We start from the raw sequence: 18,133 nt of genomic DNA on the forward strand, positions 1-18,133 counted from the left end.
ACAAGGGGTCCTGGAGCTCACGAGCCCCAATTTTCCTACGGACATCGACCAGATGTTACTTCCACTAGGAAAACCAGTTCAACCTTGAATATTTATGTGTAATTGGATCAAGGGGCTCAAAAGTAGGATCCTGGGATGCTCTTAAAGTAGTGCTCAATCCCAGCTTGGAACAAGAGAGCACACAACTACTTTTTTGATGAAAAAACTCCAAAAGCTTTCATAGCAGCTCACAGAGTACAAAAGGTTTATATTGATAAACCGAGCAAAAAACAATCATAAAAAATATCAGGACTAACATAAAAGGACAGCATTATGACCTCAAACCCTTAGATATACACCAGATAGCAAACTTTTTCCAAATTCTCTAGAATAACAGCGGACCGGGATGGTCTTCTAGACACTTGGATTGCCTTTGCGCCTTGTCCTCTGAAGACCTTTGTTCAACTAGTCTCTTCCTCTCAATTTCCAAACCCCAACCAGAGCCACAGCAGAGATTGCTCCAACAACAGAAGGGCTCGTAGAGGGGCTGGAACTCCTGTGAAGGTGCAAGGAAAAGCTTTGGCTGGTTCCAGAGTCAGTAGAGACAGGGGCTCTCAGCTTTTTCCTTCTTGCTTTTTCTGAGTTCTCTCGCAAGAATGGGAATAGTAGGGAAGGCGGAAAGCAACCCCTTGGCAGTGGCGGATGATGGGGAAGAGTGGCAGGGGACTGTTGAGGGGTTGGAAAAACAGAAAGAAAGACAAGCAAACTTACCTGCTGCGGTGTGCAGCACACATAAAAACAGCAAAACGCCATTGACTGTTTATGTGCAGAAAGGTGTCCTTTCCTGCACATAAACAATCTTCCCTTCAACACAGTCACCCTTACGCTATGGTGCAAGGGGGCCTGCGTTGGCGGTAGGTTGCTAAGTTTAGCACCAACGCAGGCGGAAATGACGGGCTGCGCCATAATATTATAAACCAAGGAGGCTAACGCCGCGCTACGCCACTTCATTGTAAATGTGCCCCACAATCTTATCCAAATTCTCGAAATTCAACCACTGCTCTGTTGTTGAAAATCTGAGAGATTACCCATAACCCTGTGGCCAGCTGCGCCACAGACGTACACGCTGCCTCGGAGGGTGAGGATGAAAACAAGCATAAAGGACAATGGCTAAACATGATGCCATCTCACCATAGCCTCTCACTCTGTGCTCTCACCCTGAGATATCACCCTGGGCTCTCACCCTGGACTCTCACCCCGGACTGTCACCCTGGGATCTCTCCCTGGGATCTCGCCCTGGGATCTCGCCCTGGGATCTCGCCCTGGACTCTCACCCTGGGATCTCACCCTGGGCTCTCACCCTGGGCTCGCACCCTGGGCTCTCACCCCGGACTCTCACCCCGGGATCTCACCCTGGACTCTCACCCTGGATTCTCACCCTGGGATCTCACCCCACACTCTTACCCTGGACTCTCACCCTGGGATCTCACCCTGGACTCTCACCCTGGGATCTCACCCTGGGCTCTCACCCTGGGCTCGCACCCTGGGCTCTCACCCCGGACTCTCACCCCGGGATCTCACCCTGGACTCTCCCTGGGCTCTCACCCTGGGATCTCACTCTGAACTCTCACCCTGGACTCTCACCCTGGGATCTCACTCTGGGATCTCACCCTGGACTCTCACCACGGACTCTCACCCCGGAGTGTCACCCTGGGATCTCTCCCTTGACTCTCTCCCTGGACTCTCACCCTGGGATCTCACCCTGAGATCTCTCCCTGGACTCTCACCCTGGACTCTCACCCTGGGATCTCACCCTGGACTCTCACCCCAGACTCTCACCCTAGGATCTCACCCTAGGATCTCACCCTGGACTCTCACCCCAGACTGTCACCCTAGGATCTCACCCTGGACTCTCACCCCGGACTCCCACCCTGGGATCTCACCCTGGACTCTCACCCCAGACTCTCACCCTAGGATCTCACCCTGGACTCTCACCCCGGACTCCCACCCTGGGATCTCACCCTGGGATCTCTCCTGGGCTCTCACCCTGGGATCTCACCCTGGACTCTCTCCTGGGCTCTCACTCTGGGATCTCACTCTGGACTCTCTCCCAATCCTTGCTAAATAGAATAGATACTTTTCCCTCAGCTCTATTTCAGTTTCACTTTTCTCTCTTAGGGGAGGAGAAACCTTCCCCACATCTGTCTTATGTGGGACACCTCTGTATAGAGGTGTCTGTGCTGGAGTCACCCGATAAGTCATGAGGCGGAGCAAACATCTGTGCATCTAGGGAACTTCTGACACTTCTCTGACATCTTCTTGTGCCTCCGAAAAAGAAGAGGAGGGTTTAATAAATCATCCAAAGAGGGGAAAAGCTGAATTCCTCCGCCATGTAGGATACACACCAAGGTGCCAGAATCTTGGTGACAACCTTTGGTGGGAGAGAAGGCCGAAAAGTAGTACTTTGAACTGATAGAAGCGTCCACAAATGCAGAATCTCATGTACCTTTGAGAATGGATGGAAGAATGTAAGTGTGCATCCAGCAAGCCCAGGGACGCCAGCATGTGTCCCTGATACATGAAGGCAGAATTGTCTGTGGTGTTATCATTTTGAAAGAGCTGCTTTGAAAGATGGGTTTATCTCCTTCAAATCCAGAATCGGCTTCTACTTTCCAGATGGGTTTCTGACAAGAAATATGAGGAAGCACCACCCCTTCCTCCCCTTAGACTTTGGCACTGGAACTAGGGGTGACTTCTACAAGTCCTGGACTCCCTGAAGAACTGTCTGACCTTTCAAGGGGTTACCCTGGAACACTTCCCAGCATGGACTGGAACTCTATCCCGTAACCCTCTTTCATGATACCAACACCCAGGCATCTGAGGTTGACTTTTTGGAATCCTTGTAGAACAGAGAATGTCGACCTCTTACCAGCCCCACATAGTAATATCTTTTGGTTTGGGGGAGCAGGTTGTGTGGGTCAGACCTGAGGGAAGGACTTCCCAGCCGCGCCCCTCCTTGGAAAGGACTGGATAGCTTGGAATGGTCTTGAATTGGACCAAATCTTCTCTTTGCTCCAAACCAGCACCCTCTGGAAGAGGATTAGTGGGCGGCCTTAGTCTTCTATCCTCTGCACATTTTCTGAACAAACTCCTCCAACTTCGCACCAAGGCGCTTCGTTCCTGGGAATGGAAGGTGTCTCAACGGGGACTTCTGCGCTGCATGAGTGCAGCCAAATGCGCTTTATGCAGAGACGATGGATCTTGAAATCGAGGCTCGCTAACAGTCAACATAGACATGAGCGAGGGACCTTACTTCTTGCTCAATGACAGCCAAACTTGGAGCAACATCAGCACTTTCTTGAAGTTCCTCTGCTAACTTCTGAAGATTCTGCATCAAGCGCTACACTGCATAGGAATAAGAAGAGCGGACACGAATAATTCTGGTGCACTAAAAGCCCTTCTACTGCAGCCTCCACCTCTTTGTTTACTGAATCCAGGAGTCGCATCTTCAGATACGAGGGGTCATCAGATGCCAAACCCGCCACGAGCTTATCTACCTTTACAGCCCTGAAAATGTTTTGAAGGGTCTTTACAAGCAGGAAACCCAGGGAGAATGACTTTCCATTGCCTCTGTAAGACTTTCCTTAGTGCTGTAAAGACCAGACGAGCCTTAGGTCCTCCCTATAATATCGAGCAAAAGCGCCCTCTTCTTCGCGCATCACTGGATCAGGACATCCAAAATGCTACACTGGTTCCTTCATCTCAGGCCCTGCACATATCTCCTCTTTGTTCAGTGTCTTCCTCTGTCTGGTCTTCATCCAACAAAGGAACTCTCCCTGGTGCAGGAGGCTCAAGGTCTCTCAGATCAGCAGCAGCTCCTTTATTGATCATTGCCTGCAGATGCTGCTGTGAGGGATGGGGCAACCTCACCTTCCTCAACTGACTCCTCCGAGGGCTGCCTCTTATCCCTGCTTCCTCCATTGTGCCAGCCCAGCAGCAGGCAAAGCACTCCTCGCCGCTTTTGAAACATGTGAGGTGAGGGCCATCCATTGTGTTGTTAGCACCTCCATGACCACCAGGAGGGTGAACCTGAAACAGTACAAGACTCTTTTGCCCACCCCAGGTACCGTGGTTAAGCAGTCGAGCTGAATCAGGAGAAAATCAACACCCAGTGCTTAATTTGAGCCAGTGGTTTCCAGAGCTCGGCACCGGTACTTAACTGCCAACACCGGCAGTTATGACAGTCTACCACATGGTGGCGCTGTTTGTTTATTTTAGAGACAAGTGCAACAAAAGTTGTTTATTAATTTAATATACATTAAAATGACTAATAGTTGCCGCCCTAGACATTCTTACAGCTTTGGGGACCTGGAAAATTCTTAAATCTCACACTTGTAGGAGTGGAATGGATAGAAGTTTTGAAGGTACTGTCATTGGCAGCGCTGGCGGGGGCAATGGGTGGTGCACACTGCAGTAGCCTCCTGACGAGGGACCTGGCACTTATGTTTTTAGAAACTGAGCACTGACAACACCCCTACTGCAGGCCTACAGTGCACAGACATGAAACGAGCGCTGGCTAGAGCTCAGCCAATCCAACAACAACTTAGAAGAGCTTACCTTCAGTAAGTAACCCGAGCTCCAGACGAGTCGAAGACAGCAGTCTGATCCTGGCGACAGCTCCACCTTTAGAATTGTGCTAGGAAGATGGGCTGCGTTTCAGAGATAGACTATATTTTGTGCTACTTAAGTAACCGGGGTCTACCACTGAAGACGGCAGCCTCATTAGTAAGGACTGGGAGGAGGAAGACTAGACAAGGAGGTCACAGCTGAGAGCCTCTTGAGCCAGACAACGGTCAGCTTCCTTCAATGTACAATCAAACCTAAATCACAGATACACATGCAATCAGTTCCCACAGCCCCACAATAAATAACCTTAATCACAAACATTAACAAATTGTAATTCCAAAGTGCTAGAAAAATATAGCTGCTTTTAGTCTGATTAAAGTATAATACATCTTATTAAAATTAAATTCATACAACCAAATCGTTACAAAAAATGAATAAAAAGAAAAAATTGAATTAAACCAATCAACATGTCTTTTAACATGTACACAATTATTTCACTGTCACTGAGCATTTATAAAACGTAATCCTTATGTAAAAATCACCAGTGCATATATATAGTAAAAACAATATTTTGTCTACATGTTTCGGTGAAGAAGATTTAATAAAATCCACCTTCTTCAGGACTAAAACAGATAACTGTCTTCCTTACAATGAGACATTTGACCACATCACATGTTAATCTGAAATCTTAAAATTGTTAACACTATCATTACCATTATCATTATGAAAAGCTGTTGTCCATAGTGCATCATGGTTTTACCACTCCAAGGTAGAGAACATATTGGTTCTAAAATGTGCTGCCATTCTGGAGCGTTAAAACAACAATAGATTATGTATAACAGCACTGGAAGACAAACACTCATTGTTATATTTAGTTTTGTTATTCCAACCTTATTCCCGCGATGTTTAGATGGCAACATGCATTCTTTTTTCGATTTGTATTTTTTAAATTGGCTTGAATGTGTTGTTGGTTTTGTGTGTGTTTTATTGTGATTGTGTCATAGGGTGAATATGAGAATGAATCAGTGGATGGATAAACGGATGTGTCAGTGCAAAGATAACTGACAGAGTGCATGGATGATGACTTACTGAGTGCCTAAACTCATCAATGACGGCACTTCCATTCATAGGCCAGACCTTTTGGCATTGCCAATGCTTCTTTATACTCTTATTGATCTCCGAGAACACAATGAAGTAGATCACGCGATGGAGTCTATCAGAAAAGTGTCCCTTCCCTACTGAAATATTGTTGCCCTGGTGAATGACGTAAATTGTGAACTTCACCAAGTATTTACCTCTCTTATTTTTAATCCCACTCCAATGATTTATTGCCCTGTTTGCAAATGTCCTGCTTATTTCTACCACCCTACTGCTTGTCTCTCTCTTTGTATCTATACAGTCATATTCATCTCTCTGGTAGCTTTCTCTGTCTATCTGCCTATCACTCTTTCTTGCCCTCCTTCTCTCTCTCTCTGTGGCATTGGTCTATCAACTCGGATGTCTCTACCCTCATCAATAAATATTCTTTATCTGTCAATAGTTTCAAGGTACCTCAGTGACAATGTGTGCTCTACCAATGTTATTTTATGCTATTTTAAGTTACCTTACGCTATGTTTTGTAAAGTACAGTCTTTTAAGTTATGCCTCATAATGCTGTATTATATTACAGTATCTAATCTACATATTGATCGTTTATCCATCTGTTTGTTGTGTATTGCCTTTGCTAACCCTTCATGACATCTATTCATTCATCATTCCACCACTTAGCTCATATAATTGTTTGTCTGTCTGACTGACTACCTTTGCAAACAGTATTTACACATTTCTCCCTATTTGTCATTCCATTCATCCACCCATCCATCCATCCATCCATCCATCCATCCATCCATCCATCCATCTTTGCTGAATCTTGGGAACCCTTTAGACAGAAGTGTTGTACTTGGTAACCAGTGGGCACATGAACACATGCTCATCATTTGGTGATTATTCTTAAATTTATGGATGATATACGGTATGGACACTGGTGAAACATAGACTGAGAGAGAATGTTATAGAAGGTATTTAGATTGCCTCTATTTAAAGAATAATTAATATTTACATGTTTTGGGGTCAACGCCCGGTGGAAGAGATTGTGAGGTCAGTCATAGGATGAATGGGAAGGTTTGGAGGTCCAGTGAGTTGGCAGGGCCATGACCTGACCCTGGTGGCAACTGGAAGTATTGATTTATATTCTCAACTGGTGGAAGGTTCCACCTGCTCAACATGAGCACAAGAACTGTCAGAAACACTCCGGCGATTATTAAACGTGATTACTGCGGCCTACTAAGGCGTCTCCCCAGTATTTGGCTTACTAAGAAGTCTCCCCGATATTTGGCCTACTAAGAAGTCACCCCAATATTTGGCCTACTATGAAGTCTCCCCAATATTTGGCCTACTATGAGGTCTCCCCAATATTTGGCCTAAGAAGTCTCCCCAATATTTGGCCACTAAGACGTCTCCCCAATAGTTGGCCTTTTAAGATGTCTTTCCAATATTTGCCCACTAAGAAGTCTCCCCAAAATTTGACCATTAAGAAGTCTCCCCGATATTTGGCCTACTAAGAAGTCTCCCCGATATTTGGCCGACTATGAAGTCTTCTGGATATTTGACCACTAAGAAGTCTCCCGGATATTTGGCCTACTAAGAAGTCTCCCCAATATTTGGCTACTAAGAGGTCTCACCTATATGTGACCTTCTAAGAAGTCTCCCCAATATTTGGCCTACTATGAAGTCTCCTCGATATTTGGCCTACTAAGAAGTCTCCCCAATATTTGGCCACTAAGACGTCTCCCTAATATTTGGCCACTAAGAAGTCTCCCCAATATTTGGCCACTAAGAAGTCTCACCAATATCTGGCCTAATAAGAAGTCTCCCCAATATTTGACCTTCTACGAAGTCTCCCCAATATTTGGCCTACTAAGATGTCTCCCCAATATTTGGGCTACTAAGAAGTCTCCCCGATATTTGGCCACTAAGAAGTCCCCCCAATATTTGTCCTACTAAGAAGTCTCCCCAACATATCTTCTCACCTTGGACAAAGTCATACCACGTACAACACCTCAAAGCACCAGCTGGCTCTCCACCAGGTACCAAGCTCAATGCACCCCCTCCTCCTTGAGTTTAAAGTTACCCCTACCCTAGCTGATGAGTGCCCCTCCTCCCTAATCGTACGTTGTACTCCTTTTCAGTCAATACTACTTATCAAACTCCACCACTTGCAGTAACCAGATTTTCTGGTATAGGTGGTCAGGGAGTGTGGGAAGGAGATGGAAAAAGTAAGAGTGGTTGGCAGAAAAGTCAAGAAACGTGGGAATTTAAGTGTTAGAGGTGAGCGTTAGTGGCCAAAAGAGAGTCTGAAAGATTAGATGCAGGATCGGTCTGAGAGAAAGGAAAGTAGAGATTAGTGCTCATGTGCATTTATGAGATAGGAGAACCAAAGAAAGGAAATGATGTCTCCAAGAGCAGTGTGTAAATGGAGAAGAGGGACTAAGACGGGGATGTATGACGTTACAACGCACACTTTTACAACGCATGCACTTACAACGCATTTTTTACAACGCATAATCCATTACAACGCATGACATTACAACGCATGACACTACAACGCATTTTTAAAAACTACCTTTACAACGCATTTCCATTACAACGCATAATACCTTTACAACGCATACCATTACAACGCATAATATTAAATTGCATTTAAGGTAAGTATTAGATAGTATAGGGGTAAAAGTTACTTTTCTAACTCCAGGGGGTGCAACAGTAGGGTAAGTGTTGGATAGTATAGGAGTAAAAATTACTATTCTAACTCCAGGGGGTGCAACAGTAGGGTAAGTGTTGGATAGTATAGGGGTAAAAATTACTATTCTAACTCCAGGGGGTGCAACAGTAGGGTAAGTGTTGGATAGTATAGGGGTAAAAATTACTATTCTAACTCCAGGGGGTGCAACAGTAGGGTAAGTGTTGGATAGTATAGGGGTAAAAATTACTATTCTAACTCCAGGGGGTGCAACAGTGGGGTAAGTGTTGGATAGTATAGGGGTAAAAATTACTATTCTAACTCCAGGGGGTGCATCAGTAGGGTAAGTGTTGGATAGTATAGGGGTAAAAATTACTATTCTAACTCCAGGGGGTGCAACAGTAGGGTAAGTGTTGGATAGTATAGGGGTAAAAATTACTATTCTAACTCCAGGGGGTGCAACAGTGGGGTAAGTGTTGGATAGTATAGGGGTAAAAATTACTATTCTAACTCCAGGGGGTGCATCAGTAGGGTAAGTGTTGGATAGTATAGGGGTAAAAATTACTATTCTAACTCCAGGGGGTGCAACAGTAGGGTAAGTGTTGGATAGTATAGGGGTAAAAATTACTATTCTAACTCCAGGGGGTGCAACAGTAGGGTAAGTGTTGGATAGTATAGGGGTAAAAATTACTATTCTAACTCCAGGGGGTGCAACAGTAGGGTAAGTGTTGGATAGTATAGGGGTAAAAATTACTATTCTAACTCCAGGGGGTGCAACAGTAGGGTAAGTGTTGGATAGTGTAGTGTAATATTATGCGTTGTAATGGTATGCGTTGTAATGGTAGTATGCGTTGTAATGGAATGCGTTGTAAAGGTAGTTTTTAAAAATGCGTTGTAGTGTCATGCGTTGTAATGTCATGCGTTGTAATGGATTATGCGTTGTACAAAATGCGTTGTAAAGGTAGTGCGTTGTAAAAGTTGCGTTGTAAAGGTTGTTCCCCCTAAGACGGGGATGGTGGCGGGTAGAGAAGGGAGTTGTGAAAGAGCAGAGCATCAGAAGACGAAACTGCTCCGATAAGAGGAGAGCCGCTCCAAAGCCGGGCCTGCGATCCCCTGGAAGTCAAGGGTTGCTAACGTGGTATCACGGGCGAAAGTGTCAGAGCTACTGAAAAGTCAAAGAGGATGAGAGAGTGGAGAAAGGCTGATTATGATGAGTGAAGGTGATGAAGCTTGAGGCGCGGCAGGGCCATCTTTGTGGAATCCAGATGGCAGAACCCTGACTGCAGCTGGCTGATTAGTAGTGGTGGGCGGAGCTCACGCAGTTTCACCCCTCAGAATTCAGCGGAGGTACATAGAAACTGTGAAATTCTGCAGAGTTCTGCAGGTGGGCAGTATTCGGCACGTTGCGCTGATTTTTGGCGCCAGGAGCTCTTTTGGCACTGTAAAATTTGTGTGAATGGCACCATGCAGCTGCCAGAGGGCGCTCCTTCTTTCTGCAGCTCGAGTAGATTTTCTACTCAAGCTGCAGTTTTCTCACCACGAACGGTCATGGCCTGCCATAACTGCCTGTGTTGTGAAAATCTCATCAGGAGTCGTTCTAGCAGGAGATGCAAACTTTTGTTTGCCTGGCAAGTTGCGTGTGAGAAAAATCTCTACCACGCAGCGCTTGGCAGAGTTTTGCCGGAACTCCGCAATACTCAAATAGCATGGAGTGCAGAGTGTGCAAAACTCAGCGAACTCCGCCTACTAATTAGGGTACAAGCCAGGTATGAGGAGATTGAAAACCCGATGTTCGGGGTAGGAGGTGGTTGAAAAGGGAGGCCGGCTGGAGTTGTTTCAGATCTAAATGAAGTCAACCAAGACCACAAAAGTGGCATGAGGTGCAGAGTCCAGTATCACATTCAAGTCATCTGAGGGTCACAACATGGCGGCAGGATGGAGCGAGGATAGCGATGGCGATTTTCAAGACTGAGTCTGGGAGAAGCAAAGGTCAGTGATGGGGGAGAGGTGATGAGCTCATATTTCAAGAGGATCCCAAGGCCTCTTTGCTGCATGAGGTCTGGATGAAAGAGAGAAGGTGGTAGAATCTGTGATGAGCAGCTTGGGTGATGGTGTCTTTTGGCCAATCCAGGTCCCTGGGAAGTTCTTGGAATGGAGGGGTGATCGTGTGAGAGTCGAAGGGGCAGATTTTCTGGCGCATCGCTGCAAATCAGCAGGGATGCGCCAGAAAAGATGCAACATGCAATTCCCTCCCTGCGCCACCACAAATGCGTCGCATTTACAATGCGGCGCACCGTGGAGCAAGGATAGGGCGATGCGTGTTGCGTCTGATGGCGTAATGGCGGCGCATTGCTGGAGTCGTGTCGCAAGCGCAACACAACTCCAGCAATGCTCGGGGGCGCCCTATGCCTAACATGCTGCGTCACTCCTTACGCCTGCTTCAAGCAGGCGCAGGGTTTTGACACAGCGTGGATGGAAAAGTGACTCAGTGAAATCTTGTATATTTCACTGCATCACTTTTACGAGGCGTTCCTGAGACAGAACGCCCACCCTGCGCAGGAACGCCCACATGAAACCTAACGTAGGTTTCATGTGGCGCAGGGCTTTACAACGTGACGCATCTCCCTAGATGCGTCACGTTGTAAATAAGGCGCAACGTGGCGCATGGTTTACGCTGCTGCTGCATCACAGAAGTGACGCAACGGCGGCAAAAAAGTGTCACAGGGGGCGTGTAAATCTGCCCCGAAGTAACTAGAGATGTGGACGGTTTTGTTGCACGCAGATTAAGCTTACAACACGCAAGTAATAAAGAAAAACTGTGGTCCCTCAAGGGGGAAGTGTGGACCTCTACTTCCTTGGAGAAAATTATTTTTACCACCAAAAGATTGGTTTCATTCCTCAACTTGTGCTATACAGTCTATGTACATAAACAGTGACAAGTCCAGGATGCAAAAGTGGTTGGCACACACTCTGACACAGGGTGAAATGGTCCAGAATCAAAATAAAAACAGTGCACTAATATTGCGTCAACGGTTCGACCCTGCAGGAGCAGGCTACGTCTGTTGAATTTGAGGGGTGACTTACTAGGGAGTTTGTACTGGGTGCAGTAGGAGTGAGCTCCTAGTCTTTGAACAGGATATGTGGGGAGGTGTTAGGGCAGCAGACAGTTCAAGGGCACCAACCTTCACAGGGGTGCAGGGACATGGGCGGTTCAGTGTTCACCGCCTGTGCATCCCCCCACCCCTGCTTTGCTGCACAGGTGGTACACTCTTCTCTTTCTCACCGCATGCTGTTGCTTCTTGCAGGGCTGATCTGGTCCCCGCCTTCTCCTTTGGCGAGAACGAGCTGTACCAGCAGGTGGTCTTCGAGGAGGGTAGCTGGATGAAGGCTATCCAGCAGCGGTTCCGGAAGATGGTGGGGTTCGCTCCCTGCTTCTTCTACGGCAGGGGTCTGATCTCTGCGCACTCCAAGGGGTTCCTGCCTTATTCCAAGCCCATCAGCACTGTCAGTAAGTTACTTCTGTCTGTGTTCAGGATCCCGTGTGCTGGACTACAAAGGCAGGGGGGGTTACATTTAAGCATTATGTTTAGGCGTGGGTGGAGAGCTCCGCTCCGCTCGCGGAGTGTGCGGAGATTTGCCTACTCCACATTCCGTGGAGAACGCGGAGTAGGCAAATCTCTGCACACTCCGCAGCGGAGCGGAGTTGACCAGCCCTCGCCTCTACCTCCCTATTAAGAATTAATTAAAACTACATTAAAAGAATAAAGACTTCCCTTGACTGCGGCGTCCCCACGTTGCCGTCCTCCTCTTCATCGCCATCTCAGGGTAATCTGCGCATGCGCGCGCGCATGCACATTTCTCACAAGGAATGCGCATGCACGGGCGCGCGCGCATTTCACCCTGAGACGGCTTTGAAAAGGAGGACGGCAGGCCGGGGACGCCGCAGCCAAGGTATGTCTTTATTCTTTTACTTTTAATGTAGTTTTAATTAATTCTTAATAGGGGGAGTGGAGGCGGGTGGCGGAGCGGAGTAATACCAACTCAACTACTAACCATATCACTACTACAAGTGTAACAATTCAAAATATTTCAGGGCTCCAAAGCTAGAAAGAAGGGCTTGGGTGGCAGGATATGGTCATTTTTAGGTCGAGGACTACCGGTCTGCCGAAGGCAGAACCGGAAGTCGGAGATTTAATGTTTTCTAGAGTGGCTATTTAGCCCGCCTCTCTTTTAGCTTCTCCTCCATTGGCTGGCTTCCTAAACGGAGGCCAGCCGTTGGAGGAGAGAGCCGTCCCTCCAAATAGGCTCCGTCTTTTTCAGATTCGGGGGCGTGTTCCTTGCTGTTCTTTCCACTTTTTAGCCACGCCCTTTTGAACAGCAGGAACACGCCCCCGAATCCGAAAAAGTTTCGAAGCTTCCATCCGCCATTTTTGAGCAATCACGCGAAGCTCCGAGTGCGTTGCGGCGGCGCCGGGCTCGGGAATCCTGTGCACAGCTCCCAGGTGCAGCCTGCTCCATGCCCGGCTGCCCTGTGCACATCACAGACCGACAGCCTCCTCCCGAGGATCCCGGTGGCTGCGCTCCACCCTCAGCCCGGCCGCTATCTTCCAGTGCCGTCCGCGCCGCGGCACACTAAGCACCTTAGTAAACATCAATTGGCTGCTAATGGCTTAGGGGGAAGACAAGGAAGGAGTGGACATTACTGAAAGGAACCAGGGGACGTGGGGTAGCAGCCTCCGTCAGTGCGATATGAACATTGGTCTGCATGAACAGAAACCACAGCAGCGAATGCTACGTAAAACCGTAGACTGGAAGCAATCGATATAGGGAGCGGAATGGAGTGTAAAAGTCGCTTCAAATGCTATGTTTACCGCTTGGGATGCGCGGGGGAATGGCAGAGGTAGTTGTCTGTCATACTATGTATTTAGTGCTGGTTTCCGTGTCTTCTTTAAGTTTATAACACCGGCATTACCAAATGACGTAAAACAATAATTTTAGAGCTATTAAAAGCTTTTTGGGGAGTAATCTGCAGTTCGTTTAATCCGCAGGCGCGTTCACAGGAAAATCGCAACTAAATGAAAGCGGTCCCAGGAGACTGAAACCCGGAGTTTGCTTTGCCAGAATTGAAATCCGCGACACCCAGTCTCTAGAGTGAATAAACGCGTCGCTGAGTTTCCTCACTCGCTAGATGCAAGGATGTGAGGGCGGGAGTTATCGCCCCTTCACTTAATAAATGGAAATGTGACACTTCCTTGCTCGGTGTGTGTGTGTGTGTGTGTTCTGTTCTGTTTCTAAGAGCTGCTGACTTTGGCATATAATTGACACGAGAAACGGGGATGAGGTGCCCAAGAGCACCCAGTTTGGTCAGTATGATGGGGAAGTAGAGATTTGGGTCCAGGTCTCGTGTTTGTGTGGTTTGCCCTAGCCTGTGCCCTTCTCAGCGGTGTTCACCTGTCGAGTCTGCGATCTGATAAAGTGAGCTCTTATGAGCGCCAGGGACACCCCGCCATTACACACACTAGACACGGAAGGTCACAAGCGATCCGTACTTGCCATGTGTGTTTGAGTACCCGCATAACACACTTGCAAGCCCCAGAAACTTAGCAAAGGCCCACGCAGGATGTGCAACCAAAGTCAGTCGTGTGCTCTCGTTTCACAAATCACTGTTAACAGATCACTTTGACCAGCTGCTTTTAGTGAAGTAACGGAATACTACAAGTCCCAGAATGCACTGATTAATGACATGAAAGCCGATGTCTCAAGGCATGGTGTCAAGTTGGCAACTCTTCCAAACCTCAGAAAACAGCATACATGGCTCCCAAGAGCTGCTGCTGGCAGCGTTGAGAGGGGGAGGGCTTCCTTGCAGTCACACCTTCATGACAATGGGGAGGGGGTGGAAATGGGAAGGGGTGTTTAACAATGACCTGTCACAGGCAGGAGCCGCGGGATTAGCTTGAAGTCCCGTGAAGAGGCCTGGCTGCTGAGGCCCCGGGAGGCAGGATGACAGATGGGGGAGGTGTGTGCCCACAGGCCGAGGCATGCCCCCCCCCCCCCCCCTTCCAGGGAAAGGTAATGCAAAAGGCTCTCTTCACCCCCAAGGCCCTCCCAAGGATGGGTCGTATAGCCAAGCGCCGCAGCTTTCTACTCGGCACCCCATTTATTTCACCACAACTTGAGCAAAGCGAGATAAAGTAGAAAATATATATATATATATATATTGTTTGCATGTATCCGGAGAAGCCTCCCCAGCCGAACGGGCTGATGGGCTCAGCGGACACTGGGAGTGTGTGTGACCCCATTGTCACAGCAGGGCCGCTCGGGCTTTCATCCTCCTGAGGCTGATCAAATGAATACGTTTGAGGTGTAATAAACATCTGTTATACTGTGCCAAGAAACCCTCAGGCGCACGTTAGAAAAACACTCTATGTGAGACCCCACGTCAACCCCGGAAGAATGCACTCACGGGGAGGGGGTGCGCAGGCCCGTGTCCAGCGCCTCCAGTCCTTGCTTTCAAGCACCCTTCTCGCCGCATGCTGTGCCAAGCTAAAAACAAGCATTTGCAATGCAATAGGTCTCGCATTTGCAAAAGTTTGAGTTATTGGCATTGTAAATGACAAAACTTTTATCTATGTGTTGGTTTTGAAAACAGATAAATAAACGGCATTGTCATTTACAATGCCAATAGCTTAAACTCTCGCATTGTAAATGACAATGCCTTTTTTTTGTTTTTAATAAAAATACATAAATAAAACGCAGTCATTTATAATAGCAATAGCTGAAACTTGTGTCAATGTGAGACCTATTGCATTGCAAATGCTTTTTTTTTACTTTGCTCATGTGATGGCAATAAATATCCAGCATAGTGAAATACTAACTTAAACGCTGACCCTTCTTCCAAAGACCAGTTCCTGCCGAGTCTCCCAAATAATTAGTGGCTCTTATTTGCATTGGATAATTCCCGTTCACTTTACACCCTTTTGTGGGACACTCGGAGTCAGAGGCGCAAATAGACACAAATTTTGGGGTGGTGGGGCACCAAATGTTAATACATCTTTATTTTTTGCTGGACTTTTGTTAACCAACAAAAACCAGCTTGCAACCCACCAGTGGGCCGCGACTCACAGTTTGGGAAACAGTGGCATAAATGGTACACAACTGCACAAATACAGCACCTGCACTTGTGTGTACAAGTCATGAAGGTGTTAGGGTTGATACTATTACTTTTAAGTTGAGGCTGGCACAACTGTTCTTTTAGGCAGCAAACACCACCAACCATGCGGGCAACTAGAGCCACATTTCGGGGGGGGGGGGGGGGGCTGGACAAGATTTCGGGGGGGGGGGGGCTAAGTCTTCCAGCCATAGGCAGAGTGGCTGTAAGAAGGGGTGAAAACACAAAAGCCTCATTAACGAGTAAATGGTCTTTTAAAGACCTGTGAAGTACTCGGATCCGGCTGCAATTAGACGGGCGCCAGCCCGCGAGGCTGTCTCAGCTGGGCTGACACACATGACAGGGGGGGGGTGGGGTGCTGAAGCCCGGTAAGCCCAATGGGTGTTGCGCGCCTGCCACCAACAGAACACATTAGACAGAACACTGAATACATATCAAACTCAGATGCAATATACCACAAAGCTAGGTATCACTGGACAGGGCGCCTTCTTCTCTCCCTCTCAGCTGCTTAACTTCATTTAACTTTGGCCTGGGTAAAATGGGCCCTGGTACGTGCAATCTGGTCCGCTTGCCGCAAGTATTTCCAGAACTACCGGCAAAATGTTTAGTTTGCCACTTGGGCGCTCACTCTTCCAAAGACGTAGGGCAATTTTTAAAATTCTTCATTGCAGTCTGGCGCTCTGCATTTGCCCTTTGAGGTGGTACCCTGAGGCAGCTGCCTACAGAGGTTTTTATGGAGCACTGGCACCGAGTCTATTGGGCTAAATGACCTTTTTTAGAAGTTGAAAAGCTTTAAGTAAAACATGCACAGAGTGCAAAATACTCATGTATTACTGTTGTTGGGTGTGGGGGTCCTTGAACTGTGAGAGGCAAGCCTCCAGAGGGGCAGCTGGACACTGATGGGGGAAGCAGCGCTGCTGAAACATGATCTGATATTACAGCCTCCCTCAGATAAGAAGAAGAAAAACACACAGACACCCAAGATCAAGGAGCAAGCAGGATGTCCCTCACATACATATGAACCACCTTCTTTGATAGACACAGGCAAATCCCTCTCACATTACCAAGAGCAAGCAGAGCATCCCGACAGTATTACATACAGCAAATAAGCCCATGTTCTCACACATACAGCAGCACTTTTCCACAATTGAGAGCAGTTATAACTCAGCAGACACCATTAAGTAATGACACGCCTCCGCTAACCCCACAAAAGTTAGAAAAGACAAAAAAACACAGCCCCTGGCAAGAGTGGTTTGGAGGCAGCGATAAGTTTGGAAAAATTAATATTTTTGGACACACCGTCCGATATGGGAAAGCCGGAAACGGGGGGGGGGGGAAGGGAGAAGAGAGAGCAGAGAGCAAGGACCTGGGCAGAGCAGGGGAACGGGGCACTGGGAGTAGGGAATGGACAGTAGGCACGAGAGGGCATAGAAAGGAAGGTGGGGGCGGGAACGGCAGGAAGCTGGTTTTGGCTTTTGCTGTTGGTGTTAGGGCAAACACAAATCATTAAAACTGAAAGCTACTGTTAATTTGAAAGCCTAAAGGTATGGGCTAGAATGGAATAAATCCCTAAATGAAACAGGCAGGCAGGTTTAAAGACAACGTCCTTTCCAGACCCGCCCAGAAAACAAATTAACATTATGATTTACTTCGATTTGTTTAGACTTTGGGTATCGGAGGTACTCACAATTGACACTGAAAGATGTACACCACTACACAAATGGCAAAACGACAAACTTACCGACCACGTGCCAGAATTTTCGGCGGCAGTACCGGCTGCACCCGGGGAAACTCTCTGCCTCGTAGCCCACGAGAGGGGTGCAGATGCCGGCGGCCACCTGGCCCAGGAGGAGGAGGACCCACGCGTAGGTGGTGTTGAAGCCCAGCACCAAGTGGTAGTAGAGCAGAAAGTAGGTGAACCACATGGAAGGGCACAGGTTATTCAGGAAGTGGCCGGTGGAGTAACTCAGCCTCTGCCGGAGCGGCATGGAGTCCCTAACCTAAAACAGCCGCAATACGCTGAGGCCATAAAAAAACAAGCGCGCGCCTCCATGACTGCCACAAGCTGCCAAACAACGGACAGCGGGAGGGGGGCGGGAACAAAGGGAACGGGGAAACAGACAGCGGGAGGGGGCGGGAACAAAGGGAACGGGGGCACTGACAATGGGAAAGGGACGGGAGGATGGAGAACACACTCAACGGGAGGGGGGGCGGAACAAAGTGAACGGAGAAACGGAAAGCGGGAGGGGGCGGGAACAAAGGGAACGGGGAAACAGACAGCGGGAGGGGGCGGGAACAAAGGGAACGGGGGCACTGACAATGGGAAAGGGGCGGGAGGATGGAGAACACACTCAACGGGAGGGGGGCGGAACAAAGTGAACAGGGAAACGGACAGCGGGAGGGGGGCGGGAACAAAGGGAACGGTGACACTGACAACGGGAAAGAGGGCGGGAGGATGGATAACACGACCAACGGGAGGGGGGCGGAACAGGAAAAGTAAATGCCAACACTTCCAAACTCAGCAGCTAGTGGTGAACGGCGGTTGAAAATAAACAAGGAAGTAGTCCCAAATTGAGTAGATA

General features: G+C 48.0%; 1 protein-coding gene across 1 annotated transcript in view; it reads left to right on the plus strand.

Annotated features, from left to right (window-relative positions):
• Positions 1-18,133, plus strand: part of LOC146829675 (diacylglycerol O-acyltransferase 2-like) — a 192,305-nt gene that overhangs the window by 154,755 nt on the left and 19,417 nt on the right. The window contains exon 7 of the mRNA XM_085608348.1: positions 11,689-11,891. Within this exon, the coding sequence (XP_085464474.1) occupies positions 11,689-11,891 (203 nt within the window). The remainder of the gene's footprint in view (positions 1-11,688; positions 11,892-18,133) is intronic.

Source organism: Triturus cristatus, chromosome 5_2 (genome assembly GCF_964204655.1).
Source record: "Triturus cristatus chromosome 5_2, aTriCri1.1, whole genome shotgun sequence".
NCBI classification, from domain to species: Eukaryota; Metazoa; Chordata; class Amphibia; order Caudata; family Salamandridae; genus Triturus; species Triturus cristatus.